The sequence below is a fragment of the Rhinatrema bivittatum genome, chromosome 8 (genome assembly GCF_901001135.1).
Source record: "Rhinatrema bivittatum chromosome 8, aRhiBiv1.1, whole genome shotgun sequence".
Lineage (NCBI taxonomy): Eukaryota > Metazoa > Chordata > Amphibia > Gymnophiona > Rhinatrematidae > Rhinatrema > Rhinatrema bivittatum.
In genome coordinates this window covers 62,073,093-62,087,345 of record NC_042622.1, presented here as the reverse complement: position 1 = coordinate 62,087,345, position 14,253 = coordinate 62,073,093, and the positions used below count along the sequence as shown (strand labels likewise).

The 14,253-nt window shown below is 45.8% G+C and overlaps 1 protein-coding gene across 6 annotated transcripts in view; it reads left to right on the top strand.

Annotated features, from left to right (window-relative positions):
- Positions 1-14,253, top strand: part of ITCH (itchy E3 ubiquitin protein ligase) — a 340,605-nt gene that overhangs the window by 118,263 nt on the left and 208,089 nt on the right. For all 6 annotated transcript variants that reach the window (XM_029614662.1, XM_029614667.1, XM_029614661.1 and 3 more), the window contains 2 exons: positions 5,952-6,076; positions 10,533-10,670. In XM_029614662.1, coding sequence (XP_029470522.1) covers positions 5,952-6,076; positions 10,533-10,670 — 263 coding nt within the window. The remainder of the gene's footprint in view (positions 1-5,951; positions 6,077-10,532; positions 10,671-14,253) is intronic.

Below are 14,253 nucleotides of genomic sequence, written 5' to 3'. Positions count from 1 at the left end.
CAGCTCCCCAGCCGGGCCCTGCTTCAGGTTTTTGACTTTCCCTTGGAGAGCAGCAGCCTGATTCCTCTGCCAAGCATACCAGTGGGAGGTCGATTGTGCCACTTTCACGGCATGTGGCAATCAATCACAACCGACCAATGGGTGCTAGCAATCATTGCTCAGGGTTACCACCTAAACTTTCTTGCTCTTCCACCGGAATCACCACCTCTACAAGCGTGGAGAGTAACCGACCACTCTGTCCTTCTGGAGCAGGAGGTTTCCCTTCTTCTTCAGTTAAGAGCAATAGAACCTGTCCCTGTTTCGCAACAAGGCCTAGGGTTTTACTCCCGGTACTTTTTGATCACCAAAAAATCCGGGGGACTTCGTCCAATTCTGGACCTACGTGCCCTCAACAAGTACCTCCAGCGGGAAAAGTTCAAGATGGTAACCTTGGGCTCGCTTCTACCTCTTCTACAAAGAGGAGACTGGCTCTGCTCTCTGGACCTCCAGGACGCATACACCCACATTGCGATATCTCCAGCTCATCGCAAGTACCTCAGGTTTTAGTAGGCCCAAAGCACTATCAAAACCGAGTGCTTCCATTCAGCCTAGCATCGGCACCACGAGTCTTTACCAAATGTCTCGTAGTTGTCGCAGCCTTTCTCAGGAAAGAAGGTGTTCACGTCTACCCCTATCAGTCGACTGGTTAATCAGGGCCCCAACCCAGCAAGCCGCTCGATCGTCCCTGGATTTGACCCTACATACTCTAATTTCTCTAGGATTTCTCGTCAATTACGAGAAATCCTATTTAGTCCCATCTCAAACCTTGTTGTTCATTGGGGCAGACTTGGACACCTTACAGGCAAAAGCCTTTCTACCTCAACAATGAGTGCAAACCCTCGTGTCCCTCATTCACCAGTTGCAGTCTCAGTATACAGCAACAGCTCAACAATTCCTTGTCCTTCTCGGACACATGGCGTCCTCAGTCCATCTCACACCAATGGCCCGCCTGGCTATGAGACTCATGCATTGGACTCTGAGGTCACAATGGATTCAAGCGACTCAGCCTCTGTCAACCATTGTCCACATCACCGACGCACTCCGTCTGTCTCTCGCCTCGTGGAAAGATCAGAACAATCTCCTCCAGGGACTGCCTTTTCACCTACCAGATCCTCAACTCATTCTCACCACCGACGCTTCCAACCTCGGGTGGGGAGCTCATGTGAACGATCTACAGACACAAGGGTCTTGGTCTCCAGAGGAAGCCAAACACCAGATAAATTTCCTGGAGCTTCGAGCAATGTGATATGCCCTCAGAGCTTTTCAGGATTGCCTATCAAATCACGTCATCCTGATTCAGACAGACAACCAGGTGGCCATGTGGTACATCAACAAGCAGAGAGGCACAGGCTCCTTCCTTCTGTGTCAGGAAGCTGCGCAGATTTGGGCGGAAGCCCTCTCCCACTCGATGTACCTCAGGGCCACCTATTTGCCGGGAGTGCACAATGTCTTGGCAGACAAACTGAGTCGTGTCTTCCAACTGCACGAGTGGTCTCTCAATCCCTCGGTAGCGACCTCTCTCTTCCAGCAATGGGGTTATCCCCAAATAGACATCTTTGCATCCCCTCAGAACCACAAAGTGGACAATTACTGCTCCCTCATTCGGAGCGAGCGCTCTCAGCCCAGAGATGCATTCTCCCTCTCGTGGGCAGCCGGTCTGCTTTATGCATTCCCTCCACTTCCTCTTCTCTCGAAGACTCTCGTGAAGCTCCGTCAGGACAAAGGAACCATGATCCTGATAGCACCTCACTGGCCACGCCAAGTGTGGTTTCCCATACTCCAGGATCTCTCCATCCGCAAGCATATTCCCTTGGGAACGGACCCGCTTCCGATCTTCAGGCCTTGTCCCTGACGGCATGGATGTTGAAAGGTTAATCCTTCAACCACTTAACTTTTCAGATTTGGTTTCTCATGTCCTGATTGCTTCACGGAATCCTTCCACAAGAAAGTCTTATTCCTATAAATGGAAAAGGTATACATCATGGTGTTCTTCGCAATCCCTTGATCCCTTTTCCTGTCCAATCCCAAGGTTTTTGGACTATCTCTGGCATTTATCGGAATCAGGTCTAAAGACCTCTTCCATCAGAATGCATGTCAGTGCGATAGCCGCCTTCCATAAAGGTGTCGGGGATGTCCCTATATCGGGACAACCACTCGTAACACGTTTTCTTAAAGGCTTGCTCCATATCAAGCCACCTCTATGTCCTCCGGCCCCTTCTTGGGACCTTAACCTGGTTCTTGGTCGGCTCATGAAACCACCATTCGAGCCTCTTCACTCCTGTGACCTAAAATATCTCACATGGAAAGTGAGTTTCCTTTTAGCTATCACTTCAGCTCGCAGGGTTAGTGAGTTACAGGCCCTAGTTACCTATCCGCCTTACACTAAACTCCTGCAGGACCGGGTGGTACTCCGCACTCACCCTAAGTTTTTGCCTAAGATAGTTTCGGAGTTTTACATTAATCAATCCATCATACTACCTATCTTCTTTCCCAGGCCCCACTCCAACCCAGGAGAACAGGCTCTGCATACCCTTGACTGTAAATGGGCTCTAGCGTTCTACCTAGACCGTACAGTTGCCCACAGGAAGAGCACTCAGTTATTCGTCTCTTTCCATCCCAACAAATTAGGGCAACCTATGGGTAAGCAGACTCTCTCCTCCTGGTTGGCGGACTGCATATCTTTTTGCTATCAGCAAGCAGATATTCCTTTCCAAGACAGTGTTAAAGCACACTCTGTGAGGGCCATGGCGACTTCAATAGCATACCTACGATCTGTGCCGCTTCCTGACATTTGCAGGGCTGCCACCTGGAGTTCTCTCCACACTTTCGCAGCCCACTATTGCTTGGACAAAGCCGGAAGACAAGATTCCATATTCGGCCAATCTGTCCTGCGTAACCTATTTCCAACGTGACGTACCAACACCCTTCCGCCTGCCCGGTGGGGTTCCGGATGCCCTCTACCAAATTCTACCCCAGTTGTTGTGCCTGTTGCATGCCGTTGGGTACATTTGGTGCATGTTCGGACATCCTCAGCTTGGTATTCACCCATATGTGAGGACTACCATCCTGCTTGTCCTGTGAGAAAGCAAGTGTTGCTTACCTGTAACAGGTGTTCTCACAGGACAGCAGGATGTTAGTCCTCACGAAACCCGCCTGCCGCCCCGTGGTGTTGGGTTCGTAATGTTTTGTTTTTATTTTTTCGGCACCGTCTGTAGCTATCAAATAAGACTGAAGGGGGACCCCTGCTAGCTGCAGGGCTAGTGCCATGCTGGGCATGCCCAGTAGGGCCCAGTCAAAGTTCTGGAAACTTTGACAGAAGTTTTCCGTGATTGGGCTCCATCCTGATGATGTCACCCATATGTGAGGACTAACATCCTGCTGTCCTGTGAGAACACCTGTTACAGGTAAGCAACACTTGCTTAGTACGAATTGGGGGTTTTTTCCTCTCCCATTTTTCATCCAGATGCCAAAGAGCAGTGATGACTGCTAGTGAGGAATGCCCTTGCCATGTGGTTAGAAAAATAGAAAGGTCTCAAGCATACATCTGCTTGCCACATAACAGATATTTCTCTTGCCAAAAGTTTGGTTTTACTACATGTGTGAACATAATGGGGTAAATTTTTAAAAAAAGCGCGATCGCGTACTTTTGTTTGCGCAGCTGGCGCAAACAAAACTACGCTGGATTTTATAAGATACGCGCATAGCCACGCGTATCCTCTAAAATCCTGGATCGGCGCGCGCAAGGCTGCCGATTTTGGGCAGCCTGCGCGCGCCGAGCCACGCAGCCTGCCTCCGTTCCCTCCGAGGCCGCTCCGAAATCGGAGCAGCCTCGGAGGGAACTTCCTTTCGCCCTCCCCTCACCTTCCCCTCCCTTCCCCTACCTAACCCACCCCCCCTTACCTTTGTCCCTAGATTTACGCCTGCGAAAAGCAGACGTAAATCTACGCGCGCCAGCAGATTGCTGGCGCGCCGTCTTCCAACCCCGGGAGCTGGTCCGGAGGCCTGGACCACGCCCCCGGGCCGGCGCCACGCCCCCGGTCCCGCCCCCGAAACGCTGCGTCATCCGGTCTCGCCCCCGACACACCCCCTTTGAAAAACCCCGGGACCTACGCGCGTCCCGGGGCTCGGCGCGCAAGGCCCTGCTCACGTAAATCTGGGTGGATTTACGCGAGCAGGGCTTTTAAAATCCGCCCGAATATTTTTTTAAAATTTCTTTTATTCTTTATGCCTGTTGGCATCCTTCTGCTCCCTTGGGTTTCCAGCTCGATCAGAACCAGGAATGGAATCTGGCACCATGCGTCTATTTGTTCTCAACTACCCAGGTTTTTCCCCGCATTTTTTTATATCCTGCTACCCCCTCAACTTGACCCAGCCATCACAGTGACATTCGTCAGTCAATGGCCAGAACCTGGCTAACATGGGCCACTAAGTTTTAGCCAGTAGATATTGCTATTGAACAATGTCTCAATCCCCTCCTCCTTCCCTATCCCCCCTTCCCAAGGCCTGTGAATGCTGCTTCCACAGCATTTCTATCCCGCCCAAGTGCCAGAAACTGATCCCACGTCCTCCACATGGCAGTGCACAGCATTTTGCACTGAAGCCATCAGGTCACCAAATATACTGGTATTCTTGAGGATTTGCATTTAAGTAAAGGGACCTTCTCTGCTTTTAAGTATAAAAAAGCCATTATGTTTCTCCCTTCTGTGTGATGGTTAGATCAGTACATTTGCAGATGTAAGCTTGGTATGTATAAACACTTTGTCTATGATCATATACAATAGATGAGTATTTCCTGTGTGAGGTAATGTTCTTTCTGATCTCATGTATAAAGCCAATGTGTTCATTTTCGGAATACCTTGTTTAAAAATGTTGGCTTGCTTATTATCTCTATTCATGTCCATTGATTTTGCTTTAGTTGTGCTACTACTTACTTTGTTTCAAATCTCATCTCTTATGGTCACTTTTCAGCAGTGTTTTTGTACTGTCATTTATCCAGGATTTTTCCAGGGCATCCGGATCTATTTGTATTTATAATGGCTGAAGTAGCTAAGTATCTTCACACGCTTCACCTCTGTAATGAACTAGAAACCAGCAAGAAACAGGCGCATGTTGCAGTTTTTGTTTTTCCATTCTTCTTGCCAGCTAAATTATTATATTTAAAGTACTATTGCTTTGAAAGGCCTTTAGTAAAATATTTCCACCAATAAGAACATAAGAAATTGCCATGCTGGGTCAGACCAAGGGTCCATCAAGCCCAGCATCCTGTTTCCTACAGAGGCCAAACCAGGCCACAAGAACCTGGCAATTACCCAAACACTAAGAAGATCCCATGCCACTGATGCAATTAATAGCAGTGGCTATTCCCTAAGTAAACTTGATTAATAGCCGTTAATGGACTTCTCCTCCAAGAATTTATCCAAACCTTTTTTGAACCCAGCTACACTAACTGCACTAACCACATCCTCTGGCAACAAATTCCAGAGCTTTTTGACATTCAACCAAAAGTTTTGTTCTGTTAGGTAAGGCAGACACCCAATGAAGAGGGCATTTGCAGGTCAACACCTGAGCCAAAGATGTAAGTTTTTACCTTGTTGTGAATGTTTGGGTGATCTGTAACAGACAGATGTAGCCTTGAGATAGCTCAGGTCTTGCTGAATGGGGTTATTAGACTGAAGAGAGTTATTCATTGAGAATGCCTGCTTTTCTGACTCTGTCCTGGATTGTTTGGTAGTTAAAGGTTAGTAGCCACATTGGTGTTTACTCTCTACACAAGCTTGTGATAAGTAAAGTGGCTTTTCATGAGGTGAATGCTAAACTTTGCTTCATGACTCTCCAATGAAGTGAATTTTGTGTAGTGGTATTGACAATCCTTATCCTGATTTCTGTTTGTGTTTTTTTCCCCCCCACCCCAGAATTGTATCGCCCAACAGTAAATTAAATTTTCGAGTCTGGAGTCATCAAACTTTGAAGTCGGATATTTTACTGGGGAGTGCTGTCTTAAGCATTCATGATACATTGAAGTCGAACAATTTGAAAAGTGAGTACTTCAAAGAAGTCTGCTATTGGCACAGATGGTCAGTACTTTATAACTGAGATCTGTACCTACATGCCATGTATATGCTGTCTAGAGATGTGCATTCGTTTTTGCCGAATTGGAAAATTGCAACAAAATTGTCCAATTCGGCATGTTTCAGAGAGCCCGAAAAAAATCAGGATTTTCCCGTTTTTTCACAACGGGGAGTTAGCGCGCACTAATGGGGAGTTAGCACGCACTAACTAGAAATCGATTTTTCGCAAAAAAAAAGAACGACATGAACACAAAAAACGATGCACATCTCTATTGCTGTCCCTGTTTCATAGGTTTCTCTGACATAAGAAAATCTGTGTAACAAGACTGTGTTCCTTTGGTTTCCAGTTCCGTTAAATTGTTAATTCTTCTCTATACAGAAATATAGCTCACCAAAATAATCTGTGTTCACTTGAGAAACATTATAGTGTCCACTCTGGTTAAAGGACTGCCTTCTTAAGCAGCAATTGTGCATGTGCAAGACAAAACTATACAAACAAATCTCCTCTTAAAGATCTTATATTTGACTTTGATGTGCAGTCTGAAATGGACTTAACCATTTTCTTTACTAATGACATGCACCGTCTCAACATAAATTGTGTATGCTGTCTACATATTTATTGTTAATTTTGTGACATGATACCCTGTTAAAGAGCTTACTACCGAAGGGTTTATAACACCAAAATGTAGTACTGTATGCACTCAGAAAATTACTTTTTCTATATTTCAGGGTTTGTCATGGCCTTAGAGCAGTCTTGTCCCCTTCCTCATGGCATTCTAAGGTTCTGCAGATGAGTCAAGAGCCACTTGTTTTCACAGGCTCTCCCTGTTAGGTTCCATTATTTTAATTTATTTATTTATCTAAAGCTTTCTTTTTATACCGACATTCGTTTGCACATCACATCGGTTTACATGGAACAGATAGCATATCAAAGAGAGAGAAAAAAGAGATTACATCAAGAATATTTAAATAAAGAGTTACAATTTCAACATAATTCCCAGTTATGTATTTAGCATAAAAGTAAGGGAGAGAACAGGAAAACAAGGAAAAGTAAACTATATACAGGAAAATTATACAATATTCTTATAATTTAACGAAGGATTTGGTGGAGAGGGGGAATTATGCAAAGGCCTGTTTGAAGAGCCAGGTTTTCAATTTTTATTTTTAAATTTCTGTGTGCAGGGTTCTAATCGTAGGTCGGGGGACATTGGGTTCCAGTTATAGGGGCCAGCAATAGAAAGAGCACGTTCTCTGGTGGAGATTAGATGTGTAAGTTTAGGTGCAGGTAGGTGTAAGGTTCCATTGTAGGCAGATCTGGTGGGTCTATTTGGGGTATGGAAGTGGAGGGAGTTGTTAAGCCAGTGTACGTTTTGATTATATAGGGTCTTAAAGAGAGTAGGCAATCTGGTTTCTGGAATCAAGACTCCAAACTGTGTGTACAGTCTTTTCCCTGCTGCCTGCCCACCCTCCTTTCAGCTTAATGGCTTGGACAAAAATTCCATTTGAATCTGAATTTGCGTTAGTAAATTGTAAAATAACTGATTTTGAAGGTACCTTTTTTGCTTCAATATTCTGTGTTCCTAGAGGAAAACACACTTCTTTTCTATTTTTACTTGATTTTTCAGAAACTTAGGATTTGCTCTCTCTAGATCTGGAAAACTCTTTATGATTTCAACTCTGTTCCCAGCTGGTGCTAAAATCTTGCACTACCTTGGTGATGATCCTGAGCATTGAGACCCTTTTTCTGCTGGTTGTAAGAGTAATATGAGAGGCTCTGCCCAGCAATAGAAAGCCCTGCTTTCCTAAGCTCTCCAATGTTTGTTTGTTTTTTTTCTAATAAAGTTCTTCAGCACACCCTCAAAATATATTGGTTTGGCAAAGCAACCTTTTCATATTATTGGTTAAACCTTCTTAAATGGGTTCTGTAGCTGCACATGGAGAGAGACTGAGCAAGGTTTTATAGGAGGCACGTAAGTAAGTATTTCTTCACCAAAGAGGTGGTGGATGCATGTAACAGCCTCAGTAGAGATGGAAGTACAAAGTGGCATCTCAAGTCAGCAAACCATGGGACAGGTAGGATCGTTAGTTTTGGGGAAGCAAGAGCAAAGCGCCAGAGATGAAGTAGGGTCTGTGAAAAAGCAGTTGGAGGGAAAAGGAGGGAGACTGGATGGACCTTTATGGTCATTATCTACTGCTTATTCTCTTCTGAAAATAGATATTCCCAGACTTCATTTACAAGCTTTGGGCACTAAAAATAAAGGCAAATGTGCTTTGCAGTTTTGTTTGAAGTTTCCATTTCTGCGAGTTTATTCCACTTCCTTAAAAAGAAGAATTTGCAACTTAATCATATTGCTCATACTCAGAAATGATTTATAAAACAATCAGAAATACATATCCCAAATCTTTAAAAAGCTGAGAGGAAAATCAATGTATTTATAACTTCTAAGTATGTCATCCTTTGGTAGTAATATTTTTGGCACCAGAGGCATAAACATGTTCTTGATGTGCTGTTTTAAATAAAGACAGTGATGCAAGATGTTATCACATTGTGCAGAGACTGAACAATATCCATTGTCTGAAAATATTGCACTGTTTGTACTCTTCATAATGTCAACATGACAATGTTTTCTTTAATATTTTGTGTTTGCGGCTTGTCTTGAAGAATTTTGTCGCCTTTCGCTTGCTTTCTTGAAGCAAAACAAAAACTCAGTTTATATGTCTGTCTGAAAATTCAAATTCTTACCATCCAAGATGCTTTCTCTAATGGTGGTGTAATATGAAATTCTTTGCTGAACTGTTTTTGTTTGAACTGACATCATCGTGATCAGATGTTGCTAATTCACAGGCCGATTCAGTAAAGTCCGCGGGAGAGCGGCGCGCACCGGCCACTTGCCGGTGCGCGCGATTCAGTATTTAAATTAGGCCCGGCGGTAAAAACGGGCAAAAGGAGGCGCTAGGGACACTAGCATGTCCCTAGCGCCTCTTTTTTGACAGGCGCAGCGGCGGCTGTCAGCGGATTTGACAGCTGACGCTCAATTTTGCCAGCGTCTGTTCTCGAGCCTGCTGACAGCCATGGGCTCGGAAACCGGACGCTGGCAAAATTGAGCATCCGGTTTTCGATCTGACAGCCGCCAACCGACTTCCAATTTTTTTTTTTTTTTAACTTTTTTTATTCTTCGGGACCTCCGACTTAATATCGCCATGATATTAAGTCGGAGGGTGCACAGAAAAGCAGCTTTTACTGCTTTTCTGTGCACTTTCCCGGTGCCGGAAGAAATTAGCGCCTACCTTTTGGATAGGCGCTAATTTCTGAAAGTAAAATGTGCGGCTTGGCTGCACATTTTACTTTCTGAATCGCGCGCGAATACCTAATAGGACCATCAACATGCATTTGCATGTTGAGGGCGCTATTAGGTTTGGCGGGTTGGACGCGCGTTTCCTGCCCCTTACTGAATAAGGGGTAAGGGAAAACGCGCGTCCAAGGACAGGTTAACAGTGCGCTCTGATGAGCGCACTGTACTGTATCGGCCTGTCAGTTTGCTCCATCTTGTTTTCACTGGAAAAGAACCCAATTGTTTTGGGATTCCAGCTATTGATATAACTATCCCTCTTGTGCAGCTCCCTGTAGGCTTTCACTCAAGGGTGGGAAACTCTTTTACCTACATTGGTGCCCTCTGGGTGAGCTGAATAGCAATCCCAGAGGTCCAAAGAGCATGTGGGAGATGCCTCCTCTGGAGATCCATGGTTGGGCTTGGGGTATGAGGTGTACTGGTGTGCCACAGTGGTACTTCCTTGGAAATAGCCCTTTCACATTTTTAGGCTTCCCTCACAGTTGACCGATGCTGCTGGGACCCACCTGACTGCTGTTGGATGAAAGATCTGATCTGGTTACTCTTGGCTACAAAGACAAGTTAAAGAAAGGAAATGTTTTTTCAAAGTTCTAAAATACAATTGATTTAATCAAGTCTGGGTTTCAGAATTTGCATTTTTTTTTTTTTTTAACTTTCCCAGTTAATTGAAGTCCCACCATGGTAAACTTTGGAAGGTTAGGCCATTTATTTTAATTTAAAAATTGGAGTTGGTTTCTTTATAAATTCAGTAACTTCCAACTATTTTGCTCTAAGCTGTTGTTTTATTTTTCTGGTACCATTTTTAATCTGTTTAGATATTTTTTTCATGACTAATTCATGATTTTCCCCAAAAGTATCATCATAAAATTGCAAATCTACAATATCTGGGTTAGGCACTAAGAATTTTTAGGCACTTTCTTGTGGCCATTTGTATATCTTTTGATATGTAGAGCGTAGAAATCATTCACTTGTATCCTCTGCTGTCCTAGCGGTAATCTTGTTTACTGGTTAATATTTTTACATGCTACCTTTGATGGAAGATTTGTTATTCTAATACATCTGTATTTTGTTTCAGTCGAGGAGGTGGTGGTGTCCTTGCAGCTTCAGGCTGACAGAGAACAGGGAGAAGTGATTGGAGACTTATCAGTATGTCTAGATGGAATGCAAGTAGATGCTGAACATCTAACTAATGGGGATGCCAGATGTGGAATCAGTAAGTCCCATTGAAATATTAACAGTTTGTGATTGCCTTTATTTTGGTAGCCTATCTGAAGCCAATTTACAGAAGATTAATGTGCACTGTGTACAGGGTTTATAAAAATTAATGGAAACCAAGTTTATCCCAGGACAAGCAGGATGCTAGTCCTCACATATGGGTGACGTCACTGACTGAGCCCTAGTGCGGAAAAACTTTGTCAAAGTTTCTAGAAACTTTTGACTGGCCCTGAGAGGCCACTGAGCATGCCATGATATTCTCTGCCACAGGGGTCTCTCTTCAGTCTTCGTTTTTCCGCGCTGCTATAGGCATCGCGGGACAGGAGCCGTGGTGAATTTCACTACAATTTCTGACTGAAAAGTCACAAAAATTTCCTTATATTTTCTCTCATTGGAGTCTCTCGGGGTTTTTTCCACCGGCTGGTGAGTACCTCGGTCTTATATTTTGCTCTTTGAGTAAAATAATTTTTTCTCACGATCTCTCACATTTTCATCGACGGCCGTCGACTTAAAAATGGCTACAGGATTCAAAAAATGCCCCGTATGCAGCAGAACAATGTCTATCACCGACCCACACTTAGAGTGTGTCATGTGTCTCAGTGAGAAGCATGATGTTAATACTTGTCCAAAATGTGCTGAAATGACGGCGAAGGGTAGGAAAGAGAGGCAAGAGAAAATGGAACATTTGTTTCACCTACAACTTATACCATCTCCCTCGACGTCCTCGAAGTCGTCTCCGGTTGGAGCTACTAAGCGCATTTTGCAAAAAACCTCGCCCGGAAGGATCCGGGGATCATTTGTCCCCACCGTCGTCCACGGCATCAAAGTCTGCCGACCAACCTAAAATGAAACATCGATATCGACGTCCGTCGATGTCCGGATCCATTTCCCCAGGAGGAATCGATGGCAAAGCGGCCACGGACTCAAGAAACATCGGTCCTATCAGCGGCTGGGCCTCTTCCTCCACCACCATCTATGCCTGATCCTCCACAGGGCTCTGTGCAGGATCTAATCTCTCAGCCTTCGCCACCGCTTACAACTGCTCTGGTTCCATCAGTTGTAACGCCAGAATTGTTTGATCTAATCAGACAAGCGGTCGTATAGGCTTTACAGGATCAACAACAAATTCTGGCGGGTCCGCCGATGCACATAGCATCGATACCGGTAACTATGCCGGCATCGATATCGATGCCGGCACCGAGATTCATCATGGCATCGACATCCATCTATGCGCAAATACCATTGACCTCCTCGAGGCCGATCTCGATGCCAGCACCGCCGATGTCTTCGACACCGTTATGGACACCTGCATCGATACCAACTCCTGTTCCATCGATGCAATTACCATCTGAAGGCCCTGAACCCCACTATTTGGCATTTTTTCAGCATCTTCTACAGAGATATCAAGATGTCATCGACAAACTTCCACCAAAAACGCTGGAAACAGTTTCTCCATTACTCCCCTCTGATGATCCAAAGCCCGGCCCTTCAGGCCTTCATCACCCACCCAGGCCTTCCCCAAGATCTCCATATAGAGATGATCCAGATGACTCCTGGGATGATCAGCAGACTGATACATCTTCTGAGGACTTCTTGTCTGAGCCTTCACCTCCAGACCAGAGGAAAATATCCCCACCAGAAGATTTGTCTTTCTAATTTCATACAGAATATGGCAGAAACCATTCCCTTTAAGCTGACGGCAGAACAAGATACAAGGCAACAAACTTTAGAAGTCCTTCAGTTTGTTGACCCACCAAAGCAAGTATTGGCTATTCCAATACATGAAGTACTCCTGGATCTCCAACACCGCATTTGGGAACACCCATGTTCTGTCTCGGCAGTAAACAAACGCGTGGACACTACCGGGCGGATTTTAAAAGCCCTGCTCGCCGGCGCGCCTATTTTCCATAGGTCGCCGGCGCGCGCAGGTCCCGGGGTTTTTGGAAGGGGGCGTGTCGGGGGGGGGCGGGACCCGATGACGTGGCGTTTCGGGGGCGGGGCACGGTGCCGGCCCAGGGGCATGGTCCAGGCCTTCGGACCAGCCCCCGGGTCGGAGGACGGCGCGCCACCAGTCCGCTGGCGCCCATAGATTTACGTCTGCTTCTCGCAGGCGTAAATCTACGGACAAAGGTAAGGGGGGGTTTTAGATAGGGGGGGGGGTTAGGTAGGGGAAGGGAAGGTGAGGGCGAAAGAGAGTTCCCTCCGAGGCCGCTCCGATTTCGGAGCGGCCTCGGAGGGAACGGAGGCAGGTTGCGTGGCTCGGCGCGTGCCGGCTGCCCAAAATCGGCAGCCTTGCGCGCGCCAATACAGGATTTTAGAGGATACGCGCGGCTATGCACGTATCTTATAAAATCCAGCGTACTTTTGTTTGCGCCTGCTGCGCAAACAAAAGTACGCGATTGCGCTTTCTTTAAAAAATCTACCCCTACATATTTAGTACAGGCAGCTCCAGGATACCAAAAACAGCAACTACCACATCAATCTGTGGTAGTGGAATCTGCCCAGAAAAGATCTAAGCGTGTCCGCCCACATTCATCAACCCCACCAGGTAAAGAACACCGATTTCCCGATTCCCTGGGAAGAAAGGTGTACCAGGGGGCCATCCTAAATTCCAGAATCTCTTCCTATCAACTGTATATGACACAGTATCAGAGAAACCTCTGGAAGCAGATGGAAGAATTTGTCAACTCTTTACCAACACAATTTCAAGAAGAAGCACAGTCCATAGTCCATAAAGGCCTAGAAGCCGGGAAGCATGAGGTGAGGGCGGCCTACGACAGTTATGAGACAGCTTCCAGGACAGCAGCTGCTGGAATCATTGCTCGTAGATGGGCATGGCTCAAGGCCTCGGGCCTAAGGTTCAGGATAAACCTGTTGACTTGCCGTGTGTGGGGGACAACTTGTTTGGCGAAAAGGTCCAAGAGGCAGTACAACAGCTTAAGGACCATACAGAAACCTTACGACAGTTGTCTCAAGTTCCGCAAGATCCCTCCACACAACCTCCTCGTCGACAACCCAGGAGGGAAACCAGACGCCCATACTACAGGCCAAGGAGATACTACCCTCAAGCCTCTAAAGGTAGGTCAACCAGACCACAACAGCGATCTCAGGCTAGACAGCCAAGAGCGACTCGCCCGCAACCCCCTACACAGACAGGCCGTGCTGCAGGTTTTTGAAATACAGGCCAGAGAACAACTCAATCTCCTGAATCCTCGACCAGACCTTCCAGTAGGAGGAAGAGTATCCTATTTTCACAAACATTGGTTAAAAATAACATCAGACCAATGGGTACGCTCCATAGTCTCTCGAGGTTACAAACTCAATTTCCTCTCAGTTCCACCAGAATCTTCACCGAGTTTCTTCCCACAACAACATTCTCAGCTAATTCATCTACAAGCAGAATTATCCATCCTTCTGAGAGCCATGGCTGTACAGCTAGTGCCCCGGACTCAGCAGGGCAGAGGATTCTACTCCCGTTATTTCCTCATTCCAAAGAAAACCGGAGGCCTACGTCCCATCCTAGACCTCAGAAATCTCAACAAATTTCTGAAGAAGGAAAAGTTCAGGATGGTTTCTCTAGG